Consider the following 25,798-nt stretch of genomic DNA (forward strand, 5'->3'; position numbering starts at 1 on the left):
GTTTTAAACTGAAAGACGGTGGGTTTAGATTAGATGCTAGGAAGAAATTCTTTAGCCAGAGGGTAGTGAAGCACTCGGACAGGTTGACCAGAGAAGCTGCGAATGCCCCATCCCTGCAAGCATTGAAAGCCAGGTCGGACAGGGCCCTGAGCAACGTAGTCTTGTGAATGGCATCCCTGCCCTGGCAGGAGGATTGGAACTAGATGATCTTTAAAGTCACTTCCCACCCAAACCATTCTATGATTCTATAATTCTATGATTTTCCAGCATGTGAAGGTATTTGGTGCCAACTCAGGTGGCCTACAGGGCAGTAAGCAACCCTTGACCCATCTGTGGCTTGAAGTTCACTGCTTTTGAACATCCTCCAAGGTGGCAGAACAATACATAACCATAGTGTACGACTGCAGGCTCCAATCTCTCCCTGCTTGAGATACTCCAACCTCCATGGCCCTAAGGAAGGTCCTGACAGCTGTTAAACTAAAGCTCTCCTACAAAAGTAAATGAGATAAAAAAACTACTGACAAAAATACTGAGAGGGTACTCAGGATGCTGATTAAGAACATTCACTTGATAACACACAAAATCTTAATGTAAAGAAACTGGAGAACAGATCTGAACTTGTAAGAAATTGGGGCATTATTTTCAAAAAATACCTATGGTGACAGAAAGAGTACCTTTACAGGTATATGATTGCTTATATTTTCAGGGTTGTATCATAGCTTGAAAGAGTACAGGCACACTGAAAAATTATGCTCAAGCTTCAGTACCCCCCATACATCCCCCTCCCCCTGGATGTGCCCTGGAAACACTGATATAAAAAGAGAATGTCAGCAGTTTTGCCAGAACTCCCAGGCAAGCCAGTCACAGTGGAAAGCTGACATCCAGAAGACCTGGAAAACAGCCAGTTTGTGCACAGCATGTCCATCCTGCATGCCGGCATTCAGGTGCATCGGATTTATTATGCATGTGCAGATCACCTGATTTATTGCCAGGGTTTATTACCAGGTGCAGCAAGGCCAGCAGCATGTTCAGAAAGTGTTGGATTTACTGCACGTACCCAGGACATCTGTGAGCACACACAATCACCTTTTCTCCTGAGACTTCCTAGGAGGAAATACAGGAACCATTCTCAAACTTCTGCATTCGCTTTGGTTCCATACTCGCCTGCAGACAGACTGCTGGGATAAAGTCAATGCAGCTACTTTAGCGTACTCTTAGTGCGTATTGTTAGAAAACTTGTTTATACTTCCCAATCCTCCAGAGACGACTGTGAGCGGATGAGGGCGAACCAGCAGCGTTTCAACAGAACTGGCCTGCTTCTCTACCACACAGCAGATACATTAGCACCTAATGAGTTATGATGACTTCAGCTTTAATAGATGACTTTTCTTCTGCCAACCAAATTACAATACAAGCAACTCTGAAATTTTAGTTGTTGTTTTGGCATGTGAATGTGAGTTGAGCAAAGGAGAACACTTGAGTTACATATTTGCTCAAAAAATCAATTCCATTTTCTTTAAGGCTTTCAGTAAGAGGTACATTTCCAAGTAATTCCTGAAAGTGGGAATTGGGTGTATCTGAGTGGCATCCAGGTCGGTGTTCCAAGACTCACTCTGATCCAAAGCAGCAGTACTGTAGCAGTACTCCATAGCAGTACTATAATAGGTATATTTAATTAGTTCCTATTGGTGCCACGTGTAGTCTGATGAGGTGTTGGAGTGCCTTACAGAATACCCAACAGTTACCAGCATTTCAGTATCAGACCTTTAACACATTGGGATTATGGGAGCTCTAAACTATAATGGGTTACTGAGACCCATCTACTGACTTTTTTGGGCAAGGGCATTTTTCTGCTGCTATAAATGCCTTAGTTTGCACAACTGGATTTCACAGATGAGAGCCAGCTCCAGGTGAGATGCCACAGCAAACAGCATTTCCCAGGCAGGGTGCTTTGACTATGAGCCCCTTTTCTTCACTGGTTCCCCCTTTCCTCACCATGAATGCCCTTTGTGGCTATCACCATCATCGTGAAAAGTCATTACCAAAAGCTATTACAATAAAGTTCTCTAGTCTTCTCTTGACCCGTTAAGGCTCTCCAAGTTTCCAACTAATCCCTTCAGGGTATTCCTGTGCTGTCACTCATGCTTGGGAGGAGTCCTCATAAACATGCCCAAAATCACTTCATTGTTCCTTCTGAGGTTCTTAAAAAGAAAGTTCTCAGTTTTCCTATCATGCTCACACTCATGGATTTGGCAGCACTGTCAGGCTGGTGGTCTGCTGCAACTGCTCTTTATTCGGATTATTAAAATACTCCAGTCTTTCCTTTCTGACCAGTTTTGCCTTTATCCATAATTTTCCTCTGTTTTTCACTTTGTTTACAAAGTTTTTGGTACTGCAACCGGCTGTTTGTCCCAAGTCTCAACAGCTCTTATTACAGCAAATCTGGGTCCCTATGCGGATGCAAAGTGCTATGGTAATGCACCTGAATAACAACAGCTACAGGCAGAAGGGTAAAATAATACAGCACCCACCCTACTATGGAGTCAATGCAGAGCAGTAGCCATTCCAGCCCCTCAGAGAAGTATGGTTATGATGGGAACATGAGGAGTTTCACTATTATTTCTACTGGGGTAAATAGTTAGGATGTTGACTCTTCTTGGAAACCTTCATTGTACTTTAGTTTCAAATCATCAGTGCTCCAGAATTAATTGCAACTTTCATTATTTGACTATTTTTCTTCCTCTTTTTAACTCTTATGATAATTTATTCCTTTTCTTTTTTTAGCTATACGTTACTTTGCTGTGTGTCATAGAACTCATTTTTCTAGTTACTTTGACAAACCTGACATCTTGCAGCTGTTACACATCTTGTGTCAATTACATCTCTAGATAAAAAGAATTCTTAAACCCTGAAGGCTGCAGATGGCTTCCTGGTGAGGGGTTAACAGGTTAACTCCAGCTTTGTAATAAAGCCTTTTGGGGTTCTCTTTTCTTGGGCTGTTCTCTTCAGTCTGCTTCTCTTATGCCCTTCTAATTTTTCTATTTCACTTATTCTAAATCACATTCCTCTCTGCTCACAAGAGAGGAACCCAAACACCAGTGCCTATCCATCCCTGCCTCCTTCCCACCCAAATGTGCCTGGGGGGCAAGACGAAGTAGCTTTCACTTGAACCTTATCTCCACATATCATGCAGGCTGCTTGTGACAGGGCACAGCTGAATGACCACAAATCAGTGGAGTGACAACTCGAACCACCACTAATCCCTAATAAATTCTGGACTGTCCCACAGATTTGGGGATCTCCTGACAACTGGTGATGCTCTCAGCATCTGGCAAACCACTTGTGTCTAATTGGGTACCTTGAGATATTTACACTGTGCTTCATGGTTACTGAAGAGATGGATCACCCCATTCTTGATATCTATCCAAAAAGGGTATATAAAACCCTTTGATCTTGCTAAGGCAGCAAAACATGTCGAACCATCAGTTATGTAAAGGTGGTTGTTCTTAATTTGAATACTGCACAGAGAGGAAAGAACAGAAGTACCATATAATGAGATATATTAAGACTACAAAAGAATTAAGTGAAGCCGTTATGTTATGAATCATGCTTTTATTGTTTAGCAGTCAGCTCTTGATGTAATTCAGATAATAATGAATGGGCTAATTCCTTCCACCTTATTCAGGCAAAACTTCCATTGACTTCAAAGAGAAAGTTGTCCAAGTGAGGACTAGAGATTGCTGTATCTATCCCATTATTTGCAAATGCTTTTCTGAATATAAAGTTTTCCTTTATAATGGGCTATTGCCAATAACACTAACATTTACATAATGTAAACCTCTTACATAAGAGTCTTTCATGTTCCAAAAAGATTTTTTATTCTTATAGCAAACTGCCACATTAAAAGTTCTTCCATTAACCCTAGGATTTATTTAAGTGTAAGAACATACTGACTTTCTCAGTGCACCATTTCAACTGTTTTTCCTTCTGCTCAAAATTTTTTATTTCATTTTACCATGAATTTTTTATCAGGAGACTGTGTTATTTATTGATTATTAGCAAAGAGATGATTTATCATTGCAAATATTTCCCTTTATCACAGAAGAGTGCCAAAAAGGGGAAAACATGCTAAGCCTTGCTACGTGTTACATTTTAACAGATGCCAGGAGTATTTGAGGAAACTAATATATACTCATACATCACTGTTTCTCTTACTCTGTAGTTCTGTTTATAAGTTATTACCCTATAAAACTTTTCAAATTGGAACTTTTAAGTGATTCCTAAAGCAATGGCTTAAAACTTGAAAAATATGCTTAAGCATAACACTTTCTGTTTTGATCAGGGCAGGACTCTACAGGTTTTTGACAAAACCAGGTATTTTTTCTCTGATTATAAAGTATGCACTTCCATCTGGAACTTATTTTGATATTGTGAATCTTAATGCCTCAGAAAAGCACACAGAACAATGGATGGGCACTACTTGATTATTTTAAATTGAAATTAATTAATTATGAAGCAGCTGCAATCATCTAAATTACTTATTTCCCCTTTCAGTGAAAATGAATTTATAGGCATTTGCAAAGCATACAAAAATAAAGAGAGAGACAAGAAAGTCTGTACGAAGGGAAGTCATGTAAAATTGTCTATGATCTGTATTTCAAGAAAGTAAATAATTAATAACTCCAAGGAAGCATATTAGGGATTGCTCATTCTATTATACAGACACATTGAGCACCAAAATGCTTTAAATCTCAACAACAAATACAGTACAGAACTCCACAGAATTTACTTTTCCAGGTAGTAATTTTTTCAGCAGAAAACAGCGAATTTTTCACATTACAACCAGACTGTGACTTGAAAGAAGCTTCTCAGTCATTTGGTAAAGACAGATGAGCAAGGAGTGTTAGAAAAGCTACCAAGGCATCAAAAGATCTACAGTCAAGGCCATTAAAGAATAGCTAATCTGCTCTAGTTCTAATTCTTTGCTAATGGGTTTCCTTAAATGTGCTTTACATCAGCTGTAATTAGTTCAGGATACTGCTACTTATATACTTCTAAGAAAAACAACAACAAAAAAAAGGTTGCATTTATACCACTTGCTATGTAATCATGTTCATGCAGCCATGCACCCAAGTTGGCAAGTTCTTGTGAAGTGTGAAGGCTTGAAGAGTGTCATAAAGAGATAGTTTGCTTGGATCTACAAAAGTCAGTTCAGCTCCAACAGCAAAAGCATTTATCTGTGCTTTCCTCTGTTTGGGTTATCTCAACACCATTTCACTTCAGACATTGCAGAATCATCTCTACTGAATGGCCAGGGATACACTAACAGGTATACATTACCACGTATACTGATAATACACAGATTTTTGCTACCAGTGCTATGGGTTTTGAACAGATTTTCGTAGCCAGTGGCAGTTTCCAAAAAAGCCGACCAAATCAAACCAAAATCCTTGCCCCTTTTATGTTAAGAGTGTGACTGGATTTTGAATGGGATTCACTCCTTAGAAAAAGGAAAGAAGAAGTCTCAGGGGAGGCTTTTGAGCACCTTCCAAGACCTAACGGGGACTAACAGGAAAGCTGGGGAGAGTCTTATTACAAGGGCATGTAGTGATAGGACAAGGAGGAATGGCTTCAAACTGAAAGTAGGTGGGTTTAGATTAGATATTAGGAAGAAATTCTTTATTGTGAGGGTGCTGAGACACTGGAAAAGGTTGCCCAGAGAAGCTGTGGATGCCCTGTCCTGGCAGTGTTCAAGGCCAGGTTGGATGGGGCTCTGAGCAACCTGGTCTAGTGGAAGATGTCCCTGTCCAAGGCAGGGGGCTGGCACTAAGTAATCTTTAAGGTCCCTCCCAACGCAAGCCATTTTGTGATTCTGTGATACACTCTGAAAGGCAGAGCTCCACAAGCTGCAAGCACGCTGGTGTACACAAACATGCAAGGCAATGTGGTGACAAAATTCAGAGCAGTTGGGATCATGGTGGTTTTCTTGCAGGGAGTCTGGGTAAATGGACTAGCACACAAACACCTTTTGTATTAAGAAATTCCTAACAGTCTTCAGGCCTAACCACAAATAAAGCACATTGTGACATTAATTTACTCTTTAAGCTGGAGACATTTAGTTAATTCAAGGTCATCATCCTGGAGAAAATGTTACACTCTCTTTGCCAAGCACAAATGAAGAAGTGCATGCTTAGCTTTTATTGTTACTTTGTCCTTTAAAAACAGTTGATGACATGACAAGTTCCCTCCCTATGTCAGAAACAAAAAAATATAAAAATGTGTCTTCTATTGGATGCATATCAATGTAATTATCTTCTCCAGAGTCTCTGTCAACTCAGTCTGTTAATTTTTTTCTAGGCTAAGGTTCAGCCATCTACCACACTTGCTGTTCTAAAGCAAAAGATCACAAAAACATTAAAGTGGCATCATTCTCTCCTAAAATCGACAGACCTGAGAGATGAACCCTTCTGGCCAATCACAAGTGGTCAATGACAGAAGGAATCAATTTTCTCTTGGTACATCACTAGGGTGTAGACATCATTTAGCATCATCCGAAAAAAAGCTAGCATCCCCCCAGAGGAGGTTTAGGACATCTGCCAACACCCATGCATGAGAACATGCAGCCATGCACCCAAAACCTTCACGGTGACCAAGACAAAGAAGGCAAGGATAGAAACAGGGAGATGTATAGTTGGAGAGAGACCACTGTCAGGGTGGCTTTTGAATCCAAACTCTGCAAACACATACTTCACCAATGTTCTTTCCTCCTCATCCATCTGTCTGTCATATTTGCGTTTTTCTTACCACCATAGGTCATCATAATACCTGGCATCTAGACTGCACCATTATGGTAATGCATGAGCTAGGGAAGCCATGAGTTTCTCCCTAACAGATTTCAAAAGTGGTATGTGCAGTAAGAAGTAATCACAGCTCAAAGCAATCAAAACATACTCAGTGTAAGAAGACACCACCTTCATCCTCTATTTGTACACTCCTGCCATGTAGTCAAACCAGGCTGAGCCACAAAGGACTCTTTCTTTGGTCCAAAACATGTGAAAACAACCACACAGAAAGACTGGGCTACATTAAGAAGTCGTGCAGCTTTGTCAGATACAACCCTCTTGTTTTTAGTTTTAAGTACTTACAGTTGTGGATCATCTTTATTGAGAAACAAAACATAGCAACAAAAAGCTTCTTAGCAAAGATTTCTGGTCCCTTCTGCATAATTTTAAGTGTTTCCTGCCTGCTGAGACCACCACTGCTGCATTGGAACTAATTTATTTTTTAGGAAATACATAAAGGGTCTCTGAGGATAAGTTTAAATGGCATTTCTACTGTCATATTTCCCAAGATACATCTGTATCCAGGTCCTTGGTACATGCATTCAGGTTTACATCTTCCTAAGAGGATAAAATGCAGTTGTCTTAAGTCACTAACACTATTTTTTGTTTGCTTAAGGTACTAGGAAAGTTGAGATATCAAGTCGTAAGAGAGGAACACAAGTTATGCACTTGTACCTTTGAAAAGATTCAGAAAACGTTTAGCACAGAATATTAATAATTGTCATTACGTTCATTTAACTGTCACTACAGTTCATTCACTCTTTCTCCTAAGTATAAATTTGTAGTTACCCACAAATTATTTGGAAATTATGTAGATTATTACCTGAGTATTCAACTACAAGTATGCATTATTTGCTCTCCTGGGGTCCTAGGCAGAACCAGCAAGTACAATCAGTGTCTTAATACTGATTTTAAGAGACAGACGAGTAGCCCTGCTGGTAATGATGTGAACCCAGTGGATTTGGCCAGAGCAGGGACCAGTGGGCTCTCTGGGAGCAGTCAGACAGCGAATCCAGTCACCAGCAGCAGCACCAAAATGGAAATTCCTACTCCCCAGTAGGGCAGGGTTTACAAAGAGCTAGTTCTGTTCAGAACCAAGAAAGGTTGGTCACAGCTTTCCCTTTTCCTACTTCAGTTTTTCACAATGAACTTGTGGTTTTCCCCTGGAATTAGCCTTACAGCTAACCAGCCCATATACAAAGAAAGTTTCCATGGGTTTCCTAAAAAATACCATCCTTTTGAAATCTCATTTCGTGATGGGGCCACTTCACACAACCTGATCAGTCTGTCAGATGAGACAACACGTAGGACAGAACTTCACCTCCCTGATTTCTAGCTGTACGTGATACCAGTGTTTCTTCATTTCTACAGATTTTACTTTATTACTCCTACTGTTACAAAAGTTATAACCAGACTGTAAGGTATCTCTCTTTTTATCCACGCTTTGTCATTTCCTAGTCATAAATATGAGGCAAATGGATTAATTTGTTATATGACATTAGAAACCCCTGTAATTAAACAGTTGCTTTCTTTAATGACAGTGTCGTGGAGACGAGTATGAAATTATTGCTAATATATGGATGACAAGATGTTCCCACAGCCAGTATTTTTTGGTATGCTTTTTTTAATGGCCCATATTTCTCACCCACTAGTTTTAAGAAACATAGTATTTTCCTCAAAATATTCACAAAGAATGGTAAATGCTGCCTACATCTCATGCCCTCTTCTGAACCATTCAACTACAACCTAGTAAGGGTTTTGCCTCAACTTTTGATGAATACATTCCCAGAGGAGCACAAATCTACAGGTCTGAGCATCAGAATGAAAGCCCAAAGGGCTGTTCACCTCTTGCATCACACAGTTGGGCATGGGTACTCAAACAGTTCTCAGGGAGACAGATGAAAGCACATCCACTGTCCTACTGGTATAACAGAATTTTACTTATTAGACAAAAACAAATCAGAAGTTTAAAAAACTAACTATTCTTTAAAAAAAAAACAAAAAACCAAACAACTACTAAGTACAGTGAATTAGAGATGATAGTCCAGATTCTCATCTGATGTAAACTGGCAAAGCCTCTGGACTCAGAGGAGACTCAAATGAGGAGGATGTGGTATATTACATCCAGCAAATGAGCACTCACACGGCACAACAGACGTGTTTTTAAAATATTATTATTCAGCTGATGTTTATAAAGTATTATGACCATGAAAAGCTTCCTCCTCTTATTATTTATAATGTTTTAGTGCATAGAATTTGTTCAGTGCTGTAAGGAAAAAAAGCTCAAACAATAAAAGCAGTTCCTGACCCAAAGGGCTCCCAGCCTAAAAAACAAGCATCAGTAAGAGAGAACATGCTGTGAAAGCAGGAGAAGGGAACAGTCTATAGTTATTACTTGTCTGTTGTTTGCTCACAACTTATAATCATCACAGAAAGAGCAAATTTTTAGATGGGAGCTCAGTGAGGGATAGGTGGTAACTGTGAGTTGACACTGGGAGGAAGGGAGAATAGGAAACACTACAGAGAGAGAAATAAAGAGATGAAGATGATTTCAAGCATTACTGGTTGAAAAGAAGCAAGAGCGAAAAAAGAAAGAAATAAGGGGCAAAGTCCAAGACACAGGCCGGAGTAGAGTTGTAAAGGAGACGTGAGATAAAAGAAGGCACTAACTTGATTTTTCTTTTTGTGAGAAGGAGGTATTATTGCTTAGCATTTTCAGTGAAAAGGCCAAGCTGGTCCAGCCTGTTACCATACTGAGAAAATGGCTGGAGTGACCCCTCTCACCCCAAAGTAGCTTACTGTTATCTGAAAATAAACATCATGATCTTCTACTTTGACTGAAGAAGCATGTGTAGAATTAGCTTTTTAAAACTGTCTCCAGTAAACACCATGCAACATAAGGAAAAAATATCTTGCCTTACACAAATATAAAATGTAGTGACTAAAAGCCAGGCAACCTGGAATCAAGAAGTTACAAAAGGTTCATTTATAAGACTGCTGGATGTCTGACCACTTTTTGTTAACAGCAACTTCCAAACAAAACTCTCATTGACTTCAAATGGAGCAGGAACAGACCCAAAGATAGCAAATGAACTAATAATTCAATACACGGTCTGTAAAACACACTGGGCCATCTTATACTGTGGCATTTGATATTGATCTCAGCTTGGAAGCTAAACAGCTATACATTTTCTACAGGACTATCCAACCCCTACAAAAATTATGTTAACTCAAAACGCACAGAAGTATCAGATAACTACCAAATAAACCAATTACATACTTGGCTTCTTTTACCTAAACAAACACTGTTTTGTTTGTGGCTAACAAACATCTTACATTCAAAATTATTTTCTTGTTTGGTACAACTCAGTAAGTGCTTTAATAAATCTGCTAATTGCTTTCAATGAATGGGGAATAACTCTGCCTACGCATGTATCTTACATCAGCACGTGAGGAGAGCCTTTACTAGCTGGTCTTCACTGGGGCTATTGCTGTGCCTAAACCTAAGAACAGAGTTAAGGACCTGGCTGAATTTTGATCTTGATTTGTGAAATAAAGAAAATAACAACACAAATGGCTGTAATGCAGAACTAGTCCGGGCACACTGATTAGGTCCTTTGGTCTGTTCATTTGCTGCTTTCCATCATATATAGTATGTTTACTGATGTACAGCAGGCATATAAAACACCTCCAACTGAGATTTTCCATCTCTTTTTGTCCAGTGTAAACAAATGTAAACCTGTAACGCACCAGAGAATCCACAACCTTGAGTCTGGACAAGTAAAACTACACATGTAGCACACAAATAAATGCACGGAGAAAGAAAAACAGGAGACGGGGCTGTGGTTTGAAGTCGTTAGTGCCCTGTGTCCAGGATAACTCTATTAGTCAGCAGTAACAGCACCTTGAGTTAAGCTGGGCTGATCACACTAAAATGTTCCAGAAAAAGCTTACCAAGTGGGCACAAGTTTTGTTTATGCCACAGATCGGTATGTTTTCTTAAAATTCCTATTTTGAGTTTGTGCTCAGCTTTCACTATTTGAATTATAGTAGTTTTCTGGGAAGCAGAAGTGTTATTGGCATCTATACAACCTGGAAAAACTACTGTTTAGTAGAAAACAGCTTACAATATTCTACCATTGCAGTTTACTAGCTAAACACTGTCTTATAGTCACTACATGATGTATCATTACATTTTCTATATTACAGCAAAGCAAAAGACATGGCATATATTAATTGGAAAGAAAATTCATTAATAGTGTAATAGTAACAATCGATGAGAATTGATTAGCATGCCTCTGTTCATTTGGAAAACCCTTTTGATTTTCCAAGAACTTCTCAAACTAAAAAAAAAAAAGCACTTTAGAACAGCACATTAATATTTAATTACTGCACTTCTAAGCAAAATGTTCACCAAATACTTCAAAAAGTGGATTTTCAGTCATAAATTAAGTGCGCAAATTGCCATTATGGCTACATTCAAAAGAATAAAGGACAACATTCATTCTTGCTGCAGAGAAAATTAAGTCTCTTTAAGTGTTGCTCTTTGACATGAAGTACTTCCTATCTATGTGGTGTATTTTATTTCCCTTTTTGGCAACAACTGCACAACTTTGAAGGCATTCTCATAAGTCTTCATAGCTGAACATTACCATACCAGCTTTGTTTTTGTCAGTTTAGTACAGAGTTCACGCCAGGTTTCTTGAGAACATCCATAACTTGCCCCTTGGTGAGCAGGCAGGACGGCAGGAGGGCAGCAAGCAACAGACACCCTGCCTGCAAATGGGAGACTGACCCAGGGCCCCAAGGCACTGCTGACCTTCACAACAGACTTTGGAAGCTTTCACTACGCCAAAGTAAGTTTTTATTTATTACTGCTTGCACGACTTTTCAAAACTGACTATTCTGAACCACTTGTCAAACAGCTGCTTCATTGTAAACTTTCAGCCCATGATCTGATACTCGAAGCTAAAGCTTCTCAGCAAAACTTAGTGCCCCAAAAGGACCTGGGCACAACAGCAAACACCTGCAACCCTCTTGCTCCCCTCACTAGGCACTGCTCTGGGCATTTGTGGGGTTCAACCCCTACACGGGGGAAAGTTTAGCAACGAATGCAGGCCTGCCACTATGCAATGGCTTTTAATGTGCTTTTTGGAGCCCTTCTGATGAACTCACCTAAACTGCAACAGCTGTAGAGGAAAACAAGTAACAAGAGCTATGAAACCACAAGATTGCATATAAGGCGAACGCAGATATTTTTAAGCAGGTAATTCAGCTGGAAAACAGTTGATGTTTTTTTCAACCTGTACAAGAGTTTTACAGCAACCACAGTCATTTGAAAGTGGCTCCACAACAGCCAAAAGCGTGCTAAAAAGGTCATGAGAAGAAGCAATGGCCAGACACAGCCTAGATCCCTAATGTCCGAGAGTTACAATGTTAGTTTTTTCAATCATTATTACCTCAAATAGCCAGCTCGGAGAACAGAGCAATGGACAGCCCACTTTTGCTGAAAAAGAAAATTCGCCCAAAGTTTGTCTTCATTCAAGGAGAAAGGGAAAAGCATTTAAATGTGTAAAAGTATTATTTCTCCCACTCTTGTTTAATAGAAAAAACATGTAATTTAATTGTAAAACCGTGCATATGGACTGTAAACTTAAAATCAGGCCAGAGATAAATGTTATGGTTTGGATATAAACTGAATATTGGTATTTATAATTGAAACGAGGGCATAGCCTTAACTTGTGTCACAGGCAGAAACACTATAATTAAAAACTTTTATGGGGTAATAACTAATTTTGTATTATATGTGCTCTTTAAAGTTCCCACAGCAATGTAAAAGTTTTATTGGGCTCGATGTTATCAGTGTATGCATTTATAAGCATCCACATTATGCAGCGCAAGCTGTTCTCATCATCTTGAGGTCTTTTGTGAGAAGCGGCTCAACTAACAGGACTCGCTGGTCCAGCTTATTTTGCTACACCTGCCACCGAGGAGATAAGCCGGCGCTGTCGAACGCGCGCCCTACTGACAGAAGCCATAGATCACCTAACACGGTTTAAAACAAAACGCACACCGGTAACTGATGCCAGGCAAAAGTAACCTCAGCTCCCCGCACTCGCGACCCGGCGGGCGGAGCGCACCCGCGCTGGAGCGCACCCCGCCCGGCGCCCCGCTGGGGAAGGCGGGCACGGCGGGCCCGGGGCTGCGGGCCGGGCTCCGCGGCATCCCCCCCGCGGCCCGGCGCGGCCCGGGGGCGCTTCCCCGCACACCGGGGGGTTCTGGCGGGGAGCGGAGCGCATCCTCCCCACCCTGCGGACCCCAGTGGGACCGGCGGGGGCCCGCCGCCCCGGGCCGGCGGCGGGGAGCGGCGGCCGCCCGGGGGCAGCGTGACTCCCGCAGCAAACTCCGGGACTTGGCAGAGGCAGCAGCCTGGGGAGGGTGGTGCAGGGGGGAGGGCAGCGCTTCCCACCTCCAGCCGCTAATGACATTTCTAGAAATTGTTTCCCCTCCTCCCTGGCAGCCCCGCACCCGCCGCCGGGGCGGGCGGGGACGGGGGTGCGCAGGGGGAGGTCAAGGGCATGCAACGGGGGGGGCGCAATAAAGACGGCCCGGGAGGGAGTTGCGGAGCGAAGGTGGGGGTAGGAGGTGAAAGGGGCGTACAGGAAGGATGGGGGATGAGCTACGGGAGTCCAACCCGAGGTACCAGAGGTGGGTGAGCACAAGGGTACAAGACCATTGGGGGAGTGAGAGCGGGGGGGGAGAGGGGGGGGCGGAGGGATGAGTGCAGGTGACTCCTCCAGTCAAACACCACACTGACCTCCCGGATCCACCCTGGCAGTCAGGGGAGGGGGGCACCCGTCCCTCTGCCCCTGCCGAGCCAGCAATGCTGTGAGAGCAAGTGGCAGAGGAGACACCTCTTTGGGCTGCACCCTCTGCTCATGCACCCGCTGCCCCAGTTATTGCACCTCCGAGCCAATGCACCCCCCTTATTGCACGCCCACTATTACTGCACCCCAAATTTACTGCACCTCTCCAGGTAAGTGCACACCCACTCCAAATTATTGCACATCCCCCAGTTATCGCACATCCCCCGCAGCCCCTGTGTCCCCGCGCCCGGGGGAAGCAGAGGCACGACTTACCATAGAGAGTCCAGGTCCCACTCCTGAAGGAGAGCTAAGTCGAAGCTGTCCATGGTGAGCGATGTCAGCGCCGCCGCGCTGCAACCACACGGCGTCCGGGGCGCATCGTAACTGCACCGCGGGCAGGGCGAGGGCGCGGAGCACCCCCGGCGCCGCCGCCGGCCCCTCTCCGCACACGCGCGGGAGGGGACGGACCCCCACGGCCACCTTCCTCCCGCTTCCCCCTAGGAAAAAAGCGAGCACCCTGCCCCCAAAAGAAAGCACACGGTGTCACCGCTCGTGTGCGAGCGGCGCGGCGCGGCTGGGCTCGGCTGGGCTCGGCTCGGCCGCCGCCGCCCCGCGCTCCGCTCCCGCCCCGCTCCCCCGCGCCTCCTCCCTCCCGCCCGCCGCCGGGAGCGCGGCCGAGGCGGCGCCCGCCCCGCGCACGCAGCGCCCGCGTCCGCGCAGCGCCCGCTCAGCGCGGGGGGGCGGCAGAGCCCCGCAGGCAGGGGGAGTTGGTGGAAACTTGCACCCCGGTGGCGGGGTTTGGCCCGCCGAAGTTGGGTTCGGGGTGGGTTTTTTCCGCTCTCTTCCTCCTCCTCTTCGTTTTCCTCCTCCTCCTCCTCCTTGCCAGGTACCCTGGGGTGGCCCATAGCACCCCGGCTCACCAGCACCTCACTCGTGTTAAGCACCGTGATGTTTGGCAGAGAAACACTGGGGAGAAATCGTGACATTTATTTTGCGACGGGGCCGTGGCCCTGGTTCTCCGTTCTGGAGCCAGCAGCCCGGGGTGCTCCCAGGGGCTCTCTCCACTGCCCAGGGGTTGGTGTGCGTTAAGGCCTTTTTGCACCAATTCCTTCTTAGATAAACTGCACCTGTGCAAGTCTCCATGTCCATACATGTACACCTAGACCTTCACAGCCGATTAAAAGTCCCTGGATTGCACGAAGCCTTTAAAAAGGAATGATTTCTGGTTAAAAATAAAAGTACCAATCATCAGCATTTGCCACCCAAAGCGAGTAAGATGCCTCGCACTGTCCATCTAGCCTGTGTGAGGCACCGGCTTGTGATATCTGGCCAGCCAGGGGAGGCAGGCGCTTCTGATTTGTAGTTGCTGAATCACATTAAGAGAGGTTAACACACATTAAATACTTTCCAGAATACTGAGCTTTTCAGCTAAGAAGTGAGTAGCTGCCAGAGAAGTGCCATGTCATCGCAGACAGGGAGAAGAAATGTGCAAAATCCGTGATGAAAAGAGGGGGCTATTCATGCAACAGCGCCAACGCGAATATCTGCAGAGCGATCCCACACTGGGAGATCCCTGCTCTTGGAGACCAAGCCAACCCAGCTGGCAGCTGGCTAGGGCACCCTGACGTGCATGACACCCTGGCAGCCCAGAGCAGTGCTCAGGCTCAAGTATTTATGCAGGCTTCTCGTCTGGTTTTGTGACTGTGTGTTATTCCTTCCTGAGTTAGCTTGATTTAATTTAGGGTTGGTAACCCTGCACAGGCTGCAGCGCAGCTTTGGCTGCAGCGTAGGCACACTCCAAGGGAAAGGTTTGAAAACCCGTTGCAGTTTGTACGCCACTTTCGGCAAGTCATCTGAAAGTCCCAAGCCACTTCACAGCTGCTTCTGTTCCCTTGCACAGCCAAGGTGGTGCTGCCTCCTACTGCCAGAAGTCCCCCGACCCTCTGGATGTGGCACATCTTCAGCCTGGAGTGACACACGGGAGCTCGCTCCTGTAACATCTGTCTCCTCAGCTTCCCCAGGGGGATGGAGAAGGATGTGTCCCGGTTGGGAAGACTTGTGGCACCCCCTGCCTAACCAGAGGAAATGAAGATGAAAATGAAAAAAACTCAGGCCAGTTCAGATGCCAGGCTTGGTACAGTATTAATGGACACATAAACCCACCTGAAAATAAGTTTTTTGTCAGCTGGGGTAAAGCTTACCACAGCAGAAGGTTGAGACTGGAAAGCAGGTAACATTCTCAACAAATACATTACTTATGTGTGAAGGAGTGAAGGGCAGCATATTTATGCTGACCTTTTCAAGCCACAGCCTGTGCTGCCTCGCTCTTCTTATTTTAAGGGAGGTTGTGCAACCCCCATTGCAGCATGGCCCCAAGGCAGGCTTAGGCTGCCTTTATGGATTACATCACTAGAAGTGGGACCCCCTTTACATCAGCACTGGAATTGACCCCAGGTCATGGTATAAAGAGCAAGGTGGACTGCAATGCTCACAAGTGGTAGGTCAAGTGTGGAAACTTGGAAGCAAAATTCCATAGGCTAAATTCATCATCCAAACTGAGATCAATAGAAAATGTAAACAAACAGCATGAACAGCACTGAGTGAATTAAATTTCAAAGAGTAATACACAATGATAGGCAGTATGTTTTATGTTTTTAATATGTTTTAACACAAAAAGTTATTATTTTTCTTTTACATTTCTTGCATGTATATCATTATCATGGTGTTCTTTTCTTTCCCATCATGGCCATGATTCTCCTCTCATGCAGAGCAGAGAACATCAAGACTAATTGCATTGAAATTAATGTCAATTCAAAATCCCAGCTGCTTTGCTTATCTGCCATGGTGCTCGATGTTTCCCCTTTGTTCTTCTGACCCTGGTAGCATTTTTGAAACTCCTTGTATGCGAGACCTCACCTACAGGTTAACCTTCCACCCCTAATTTTGCTTCCTCTATGATGTGCCTGGCTGGGCTCCTCTGCTGACTCCTCAGTGTAACACCGTGGTTGGTCCCTGTGGCTGGAGCATCCTCTGTGCTTATTCATCCTGTGTGTCTTATTCATTCAAGTCCTTCCCTCCTGCCAGCCACTGAATAGTAACCTCACCTGCTGCTTTCTTACTTAGAAGTGTCCCATCTATCTCCAGTGGGTTCCATGATTGAAACCGTAACACAGAATTTCAGGACAGTGACTGAAGAAAACCCTTCCCCATTGCCTATTGCGACCAACCCACAGTTTTCCCCTGTCATCCCTTGCTGTGTGACTTGTCAACATATTTTCAACTCCTGTAGGTAATGAAACCTGCCTTTTTATGAAAGCATGGCATTATATAAATAAAAATATGCTGTGTGCTATCTAATCCTGCTTGTTGTACATATATTTTTAATGATTCATATAGACGTTGCTTGCCCCTTCATTGTGCTCTTTCCTCTGTTAACAACTCTTTATTAAGAATAAGCAAGCAACTGTGCCCAGTCAAGCAGACTTTGTAAGAAGAGCCAAAGGCCCAGGAGCAATATGTAATTCAAATCCCTCATATAAAGATTGCATGTAACAGGAAAGCTGAACATCATCTTAAAAGTTGACATTTCCCTCTTCTCAGACTCTCTGTCTTAAGCGTGGCATAGCAACTGCCTGAGGAAGAGTAAAGATAATTTTAATGTAACATAAAATAAGGGGGAGGTGAGAAATACTACATTCTTAGTCAACATCCTCTATGCAAAATACCACTATAGTATCTCTTTGGTATGACCTACCTTTAAGACATGAACCCAGCAAGAAATTAATTCTCAGTGAATTCATAAGACCGTAGCTGAATGCTTTCGAAGAAGAGAAGAATTCTGGAAGTGGCTGGTGTAGGAAATGCCTTAGCATTAGTACAGTGTGTCTCAGGAACAAGAATTTTTACATCTTGCCCCACTTGTGACACACCAATGCAGAGTGGTGGGACACAGGCAGAACCTGCTTTTTGCCTGTGAATTTCAGTGGTTGCCTGGGGTAGCCTCACAGCCGTGTATGTGCAGCGTGGTCCAGGATTAGACAGTGCATGTCACATCTTGCGGTTTCAGGGACAAAGTGGGGGCTGTTACATCTCATCACATCTCTTCAGTAAATCCATGCCTGCTCTTGTCCCAACAGTCTAATCCATCAGCAATTCCTTCAGAGGGCACTGCTGCATTGCTTGGCAGGGAGGATTACCAAGCACAGTCACACATTTCTTGGTGTGTGATACACTTCTACCTCTCACTGCAGGGCAGTACTCCCAGGGCAGCTCTGGTAACTGCTCTGAGCCCTTGTATAGGCTGTGACAGGACATATGTGGTTCGTCGATGAGTGTTTGCATAACACCTAGACATGACTCTCTTCCATGAGAAGAAAAGCCAAGAAGCATTAGTTAGTCTTGCTTTAGCATCTCATCACCATTCTGAGTAGTACTTACTTCTGCTGGGCACCAGCTCCACAGGGGCAAGATCCTAAATTAGAGCTAGTTTTGCAGAATCAGTCCCTCAGTGCTTTAGGATGTGTTTTGTTTTTCCAGGGGTCTCTAAAGTAGTCTAATGAGTATACTTTATAATAGGCTTGCTATTTAAATTCAAATACAGTGTTCCACTGCAGATACTTACACACTTAAGTGAAAAGAGTTTTCAATGTAGTGGTTTTTCATAACCTCATAGTTTACAGCAAAGGCAAACCCACTGGTCTAGCCACCTGTATATCACTGCCTGTCCAGTGTCACTATTCTTCCCATATTGAGCTCAGTAACTTGCAGTTTGAGCAGTTGCACAGTCCATAGTTTAGTACTCTTAACATAATAAAATGTACATTTGTAAACAATTTTTCTCTCTAAATAATTTTACTTTCTCCCTGTATCTATATATCTTCAACCTGATTATGTTTCATTAAATCAGTGCTAAGTTCCAGCACAATGTCTGGTTGCTTCAGCAGAGAGTGAAATGAGCTCTGAATTGTGCTTCCCTATTTATTTAAACTTGCAATCTGCTTTGAAATTCCTTAGGATGAAAGTTGTATTTATGTCTGATCGCTAACATATGCCTAACCTTGACTCTGACTCCGCAGGTGTAAGTGGTCCTTGATTCTATGCTCTTATACACCCCTTTATTGCATTATTGTATGTTGTATTCGTTAGGTGACTCTTCTCTAGTCACTACAAAAGATGCCAAAAATATTGTGAATGATTTCTCTCCTGATGCAGTCTATTTATACACTGTAGCTTCTGAGATTTGATAAGACCAGAGTGTAATATGGCATGGATACAGATTCTGTCAAAGTTAAGTTAACACAACATATTTCATCGCTCTCCCACTTAACATGCATAATACACAAATGGTTTCAAGCTATCACTCTTTTAAAGAAGCAAAATATATGGATTTAATTTTTAATGATTTAACTTGGTAATTAATCCAAATTATTACTTAACAATAGCTAAAACAGAGAACTATAATGGATTCTCTGGATAATGAAAATATTTATTATTTTAATAAGGTGCATGGCTGGAAGTCTAAGTCAAGTCTTAGTCTACTGGCCACATATTGCTCTTGATTCACACATAATACCCCTACAGAGGTAGGTGGATGGCTGTGTCCCCAAACAAAGAAATATAAATTGCTGTTTCCAAGTATTGATGACAACATCTATCATGTCAGTTGCAAAATTGATCCGTCTTAAATTATAAACCACGCTGAAGGAATTATGCCAATTAGAGAGACACAGATTTTATTTCCTCTTGTTTTTCTCTTTCCTATAGTTTTTTTACCCACACAAAAGGTTTTGAGACCTATTTATATTATCAAAGTCTTTTTGTCACCTGAGCCCCAAGGAAAGATTTAAAAAGAAAATGTAATTGCTGAACAGAAGTGCTGTGAGGGCTGTTTCAGGCTCAGGGGAGGGGAAGGTCAAGTTTTTAACCTGGAAACAAAAGGACTGAACCCAATGCTATGAGTGGGCTTTCCCTGGGGTCCAGATCGAACAAAGCCCTTTTGCTGGATGGTGGCTTTTTGGCGATGGGGAGGGCACGACCTGCTGGCAATGAGCACGGCAGGTACACGCCACCCTCCAAACCAGAGCCCGCCGAGGGGTCTGCAGGTTGGGGTCAGGCACAACGGGCGTGGGGGCAGCAAAGAGAGTGTCCCCAGTGACAGCTCCCAATTACACATGCCAGCCAGTCACCCCCCAACAGATGTCAGGGGCCATCTCACAAAGTGGCCAAGGGATCAGTGGATGGACACTCAAGCTGGTCACGGCTGCTGGCAGCACACAATGCCCCTTGGACCCAAAAGAGAAAGGTTATTAACCTATCCCTCATCTTTCCTCCAAAGATTTCTGAATTTGTGAGTGGTGTCAGGTTCTGTTAAGCGATTACTACCTATTTCCTTTTGTCTTACATTTGTGCCTTGTAAACGACTTTAATAAATGCCATAATTACAATTCTCAGTGGCTGCAGCAGTTTAAGGTTGCATCTTTTCAGAATATCTCTTGGAGCAGTGGCTCCCTGAAGAAAACCTCCGCGTGACCGAGGTTGCTGCCTGGCAGCCTTCGTTGAACAGAGACAAGCTGGAGACAAAGGCAGTGGTGCACAGCACAATCCCTGCCTGCCTCCACACTGTGCCAGAGGCTGTGCTTGTTCCACTGCCTGCACTTCACAGGCAAGCCCTGAGCAGTGCCAGTGCTGAAAAATCTGAGAAGGATTACAGTGACACAAAAAATATATATATACCTGTGTGTGTGTATATATATATACAAACGGATTTATTTGGGATAATTGCATTTGCAAACCAAAACAAGGAGGAGGCAGGTGATCCTTGCTGAACAAAAACAGAGACTTGTGTGTTCTTTCTGGGGATCTCCAATGCTGCTGTGAGCTGGGGTTATGTACCAGCAGCCAGGACCTGCTGTGGAGCATGAGTTGGGAATGGAGTTACAGCCAACATGACATTCCTGTGCTGGCTAGTTGTGGTCCCCAGGTCATCTTCTCTGGCATCTGAAACAGGTTGTCCCTTCTTGCTGTCCTAGACAGGTCACCCAAACTGGACTTGGAGGTTGCTACCTACTCTTCTCCAAAGCTAAGCAAAGATGCTCAGCTTGGGAGGCAGGTCCTTTGCTTCCTGCTCCTTGCCTTTCATGGCAAAAGTTTATTAGAAAGGAAATAGCCCAGCATCATCACCTGGGAGGTGTGGATGTGGACTTCCCAAGGAGGTTACTCTTAGAAAGGGACATCTAATAGTGAGGAACAAGAGATGACAGTGGTAATGATCTGCCTGGGTGACAAGGTGACTATTCAGAAACAGCAGGCACTTAAAAGAAAACTCCGCAGTTCAAGGAGGGATCCTTTCATCACTGGTAACATCTCAGGAGGTGACAAAGGACTTGCCATGGGTGCAAGTCAACCTATCATTGCCATGTGGAAGTGTGTTCTCTGCCTTCCTCTAGCAGCCAGAGGTTCTGGTCAGTCCTTGGGCCTGCAAGATTCCTGTTTGGATCCAGGGTGGCCCATCCAACCTTCCCTCACTAATTAGATACTTGATGAACTCTGTGATCAGCAAAGCCCCAGCAAATGACTCTCAGCTGAAGCCCTTATTTCTGGGCTACCAGGAGCACCATGCAGGGGAATGTTTTGTTTCAAGCAAAGGTGTTTAAAGCATTATTTCTGGATGTGTTTGTGGGTTTTTAACGTACAAAAGGTTGTGTATCAAAGTTAAAGGTCATGGACCTTAGAGAAATTAAAATGATTCTTTGAAAAGAGGTTAAATACATTTAAAATTTATGAGTGTGCACCCATGCAAATTGGAAAAGGAAATTAAACTATATCTGCAGAAAAGGAAAAATAAATCTAGTTACATATGATGTAATTTAAAAAATCAACTGTAGCTTTGAATGATGTCTGGACAAAGGGATAAGGTAATGCTGAGGAAGGCTTTATATTTGGGCTTAAAAAGCCACATGGGGCCACAGGGAAAAAGGGTTTGCAATATACATGTATACCCATTATGAAGAGTTGCCATGGAATGAAAATTTTCTAGCTGACTTTCAGCTAAGAGAGAAAGATAAAAAAACAGAGAGAGCAAGTACAGTTTTTTCAACCTCATCAGTGTTTTCTGCACCACTAGATCTCTGCTCCACAAAACTGGTTTGAAAACCTACACACCGATATTTTTTCCTAAGTCTGGTTGGTATTTGTTGATCTCTATTTCCTATGCTGTGCAAAATAAACTTCTAGTCAAAATAACTGGGCTGAGAACAAAGACGGAAATGATGAGAAATGTAAAGCAGAAGGAAACAATTTGTGTGGGTATTTCAGGGAGATACAGAAAACAACAAGAGTAATTCACAATATTTTCCTTTAAACTAAAGGCAGAAGCTGTCTGTGTTTCAAGCCTGGCATGGCACAGTGCGCTGCAATCTGTCTGCCACATTAAAAGAGCCGGTGATCTCAGCTCAATTTCTCGCGAGGAGGCACTCGCCGAGCAGTGCCGAACAATTGGGTCCCTGGGTAATAATTTTATTGGCAAGGCCAAGAAGGGAACGGCCGTGGAATTAATATTGCTGCACTGTGCTGTTCCAATTCTGAGGGCGAGAGAGGACTTTGCTTTATAATGCTGACACCGCAAATCCCTTAATGAGCACTAAATTCACTTAACAAAATTCTAACCCCCTCAGATTTCTGATGTAGCTTAGCATGTCAGCTGTATCTTGGAGTTTTCTGTGTTTCGCTGGTTTATGCCATCAGCCTGAGCATCCATAAAGCCTATATTCCTTTTTTATTCACTCTACCTGTTTATTCCTTAGTATATTTACCCTTTTATTAAGAGCTTCCACATGGTTAAGACTTGTTCAAGTATAAGCTCAACAGGAAGCATTTTCCTTTATACTGTAATAACTCTATATTGTTGCCTAGAGGGTGACAGAAAGTAACGTAAGATTCATAAAAATATAACTGTCTGAGCCAAGTAGATAGAATTATGGTAAGCATTAACCAAAGTGTATTTCTGTGTCCTATAGGGTGAAATCAGAACATCTTAATGTTTTCTTTCTTGGGTCACATAATTCTGCAAAAGTACACCAAGAGAAATGCCAGACTGCTTCTGCTTGATTGTTACATTCTGTACCAGCCTTTCAAACAGGTTTGCAAATAAAATTACTTTATTTCATTATGTGTCATTTTACATTTTGCTCATGCATCACCCCACTGAGACCATTTGGTTTAAGACACTTTTTTTCGTAAGCTATAAGCAACTGGAATTTTAAACTCATTTAAACTGTATTCAGGATGCTTCTAGTATCCCCTTTTCAAGTTTAACCATTAAATGAGTACAGCCTTAGAAAAAGAAAACTGCATGCCTTATCTTTATCAATTTTTTATCCAAGTAATAGCAAAAAATTCCAAACCTCCAAAAGGCACACTGCTGGAGAAATATTAACCCTATTGGTACCAGCATGATGGTTTATGAACACAGCATTTTTGGTTCGTTTTCTTTAAATTGGATGAGGGAAGTGTAAGCATGCTAGCTTTCCCTTCCAAGCCAAGGGGGGTGAAATAGCCCATACATCTCTCAGTCTCCTACAGTGAGGACATGGCTGAGCCGTGTGCTCCAGATCACTATGCTCTTTTCTTCTGAAAGAGGGGGTCAGCATTTTGGAACTGAAATCCAGTAAAGCCATATGTTCTGTGTCAGCAGCTAGACCAGTTCCATTAGCATCAGCAATAAGCTTTTTGATAATGTCTTACCGTGCTGCAGAAGAGCTACCCGTGTAGAGCAGCTGTCTCCTGCAAAGAAGAAGAAAAATTATAGTAGCAGCAGGATAAACACCACAGGCAAAGTCATGAAGGTGATATTTGTTAGCAGTTGCATGTTGAGAAAGAAACCTGGCACCTGAGTGACTGAAGGAATAAAGGATGAGATGGTCTATTATAGTATTATCATTATTTCATTTCAATATTTAGTCAAATTAGCAAGTCTTAAATAAGATGGAACCAGGTAGAGTTGTGTTGAGGAGACAGGTCGGAATTGAAAAGTCTAGGTCATTTTTCACATCTCTAGATTTGACAGTTCTGATGTTTTCCTAGTTCTGGTTGCCTGGTAATAATTTAATACTTTTATTTCTATATTTACCTTATTTCTTAAAAAGCCAAGAGGTGGAGGTATGTTGACAGACTAGAAGAGGAAGCTATTATTAATTAAAATTATTTTAAGTCTAAGATTAAAATAGTGCTCTTGCATATAAATTTGCTTCAATGAGCTGGACCAGCTCTAATGTTAAATCACTGCAGAAATTAGGAAATGTATCAAAGACAGTAACTGGGGACTAGATGGTGCCACTGTTGGATGGTGGAGATTCTGTTTTCCCTATACCCTTCCTGTGTCCACATGCATCTTAGATGCCAGTAGGTAAGTGTGCATTTCTGCTATAAATTACCTTCTTTCTCTTAAAAGAGATGAGTCCAAAGTCCATGAAAATCAGTGAAAATTTCTGAACTAGCTTGAGTACAAGTTGGACCAGGCCCAGAAAGAAACATAGCATGGAAATCTGGGATGCAGTGGTTATCTCTGTTGTTTGCTGGTAGAGCTGGAAGGGAAATCTTGTGAAGCATCATGCAGCCTGCTCTTCATTATGTCTAACTAAAACATGCATTCACTATCAGAGAGCCTCTGAACAAATCTAGTTTCATCTGAAAAATCAAGCAAGGAGTAAAAAAAGCTACAATGGAAGACAGCAAGATATTAATGAAGTTTTTCTAATTTATATTGTTACTCCATAATCACAGTGAGTGGTGGCAGTCTTGTATTCCCAAGTATTCAAATTAAATTTTAATACTGACCACTATCAACCCAGCTTATGAAAAGCCACTTCCATCTGCTTGGTGACCTGAGTAGGAAGAACGATGGCAATCTCTGCTACAACAAGCAGAGCCCCTTGCATGGAGTGCAACAGCCAAGGAGGGAGGTTCCCATTAGGGTTTATATATATCCCTGCAGCAGCAGTGTGAAAGGCACATTCCTCTCCTGAGCCAGAGTGGGGGGCTATGCCTGGCCCATGCTGTGCTGAGACACTGGTCAGCAGAGGGACCATTATGGCTAAATCCAGGGCCAGGATCTGCTGATTTTCAGCAAAGTCTACCATGACTTACGTCAGCTGCTCGTGATCCCCAGGTGACCACCCAGATCTTGGAGGAAGTGGTCTAGGACTTCTCCATCCTGTCCTTCTTATAATAAAACACTACACTGAAGTGAGGTGACTTTTCTTCTTTCCTCTCCTGTAAATGAGTGGAGTTTGTCCGTGGGAGGGGAATTGGAGGGTGGGAGGGAATCCAAGCAGTACGATCCTGGATCTTAACTCCTGCACACCCAGTGGTAAAGATACAGAAATCTGGAGGCAACATGCAGTCTGCCAGACTTGGTAGAGTAGGGCTGCAGAGACCTGAGGCTCACAAGGCTTCTGCAGTGCCAGCTTCTCAAAGAGCAAATGGAGAGGATAAAACTATCCTTGCTCCTGGTGTGACATCCCTCATGACTATCTTCTTCAGCAGAAGTGATCTGTATTCCCACATGGACTGCAGGGCAAGCTATGAAATAAGCCAGAAAAAATCTGAATGAGATGGCAGAGCAGCAGAAAACACTGACAAATGTACCACACAGCAGAGCTGTCAGCAAGAGGTTTGCCTGCTGTTGCAGGACTGCCTTTTTCTCCAGCACCGCACCCAGATGCCCAGGCAAGTTTAAAAACCAGGAAAAACATTAAATCCTGACAATGCTGACAAAATGGAGGAGTTAATATTGAGTATCACAGGGACTGACTCTTAGTTCATGCAGGAGCACACATGAAGTAGTTCAACTGAGTTACACCAGAATATTCCTGCTCTTCTTGTACAGACAAGAGCTGATGAAGACCTTACAGAAATGCATATAGACGTTACAGATATGTAGATCTGGTTTTATGTATAACCATTATATTGGTGTGATGACTAGAGGGGCAGCCTCTTCTGCCCTGGGTCTTTCTGTTTCAGCTACCAGTAGAGAAGGCACAGCTCTCCACGATGGAGAGATGTGAGATAGCAGTGTAATCTTCACATTTGTGA

At 43.1% G+C, this 25,798-nt stretch overlaps 1 protein-coding gene across 1 annotated transcript in view; it reads right to left on the reverse strand.

The window, feature by feature from the left end:
* Window positions 1-14,277, reverse strand: part of AFF3 (AF4/FMR2 family member 3) — a 318,503-nt gene extending 304,226 nt beyond the window's left edge. Inside the window, 1 exon segment of the mRNA XM_039548666.1 lies at window positions 13,982-14,277. Coding sequence (XP_039404600.1) covers window positions 13,982-14,034 — 53 coding nt within the window. The 5' untranslated portion in view covers window positions 14,035-14,277.
* Window positions 14,278-25,798: the final 11,521 nt, after the last annotated feature.

Source organism: Corvus cornix, chromosome 1 (assembly GCF_000738735.6).
Source record: "Corvus cornix cornix isolate S_Up_H32 chromosome 1, ASM73873v5, whole genome shotgun sequence".
In the NCBI taxonomy this organism is placed as follows: Eukaryota; Metazoa; Chordata; class Aves; order Passeriformes; family Corvidae; genus Corvus; species Corvus cornix.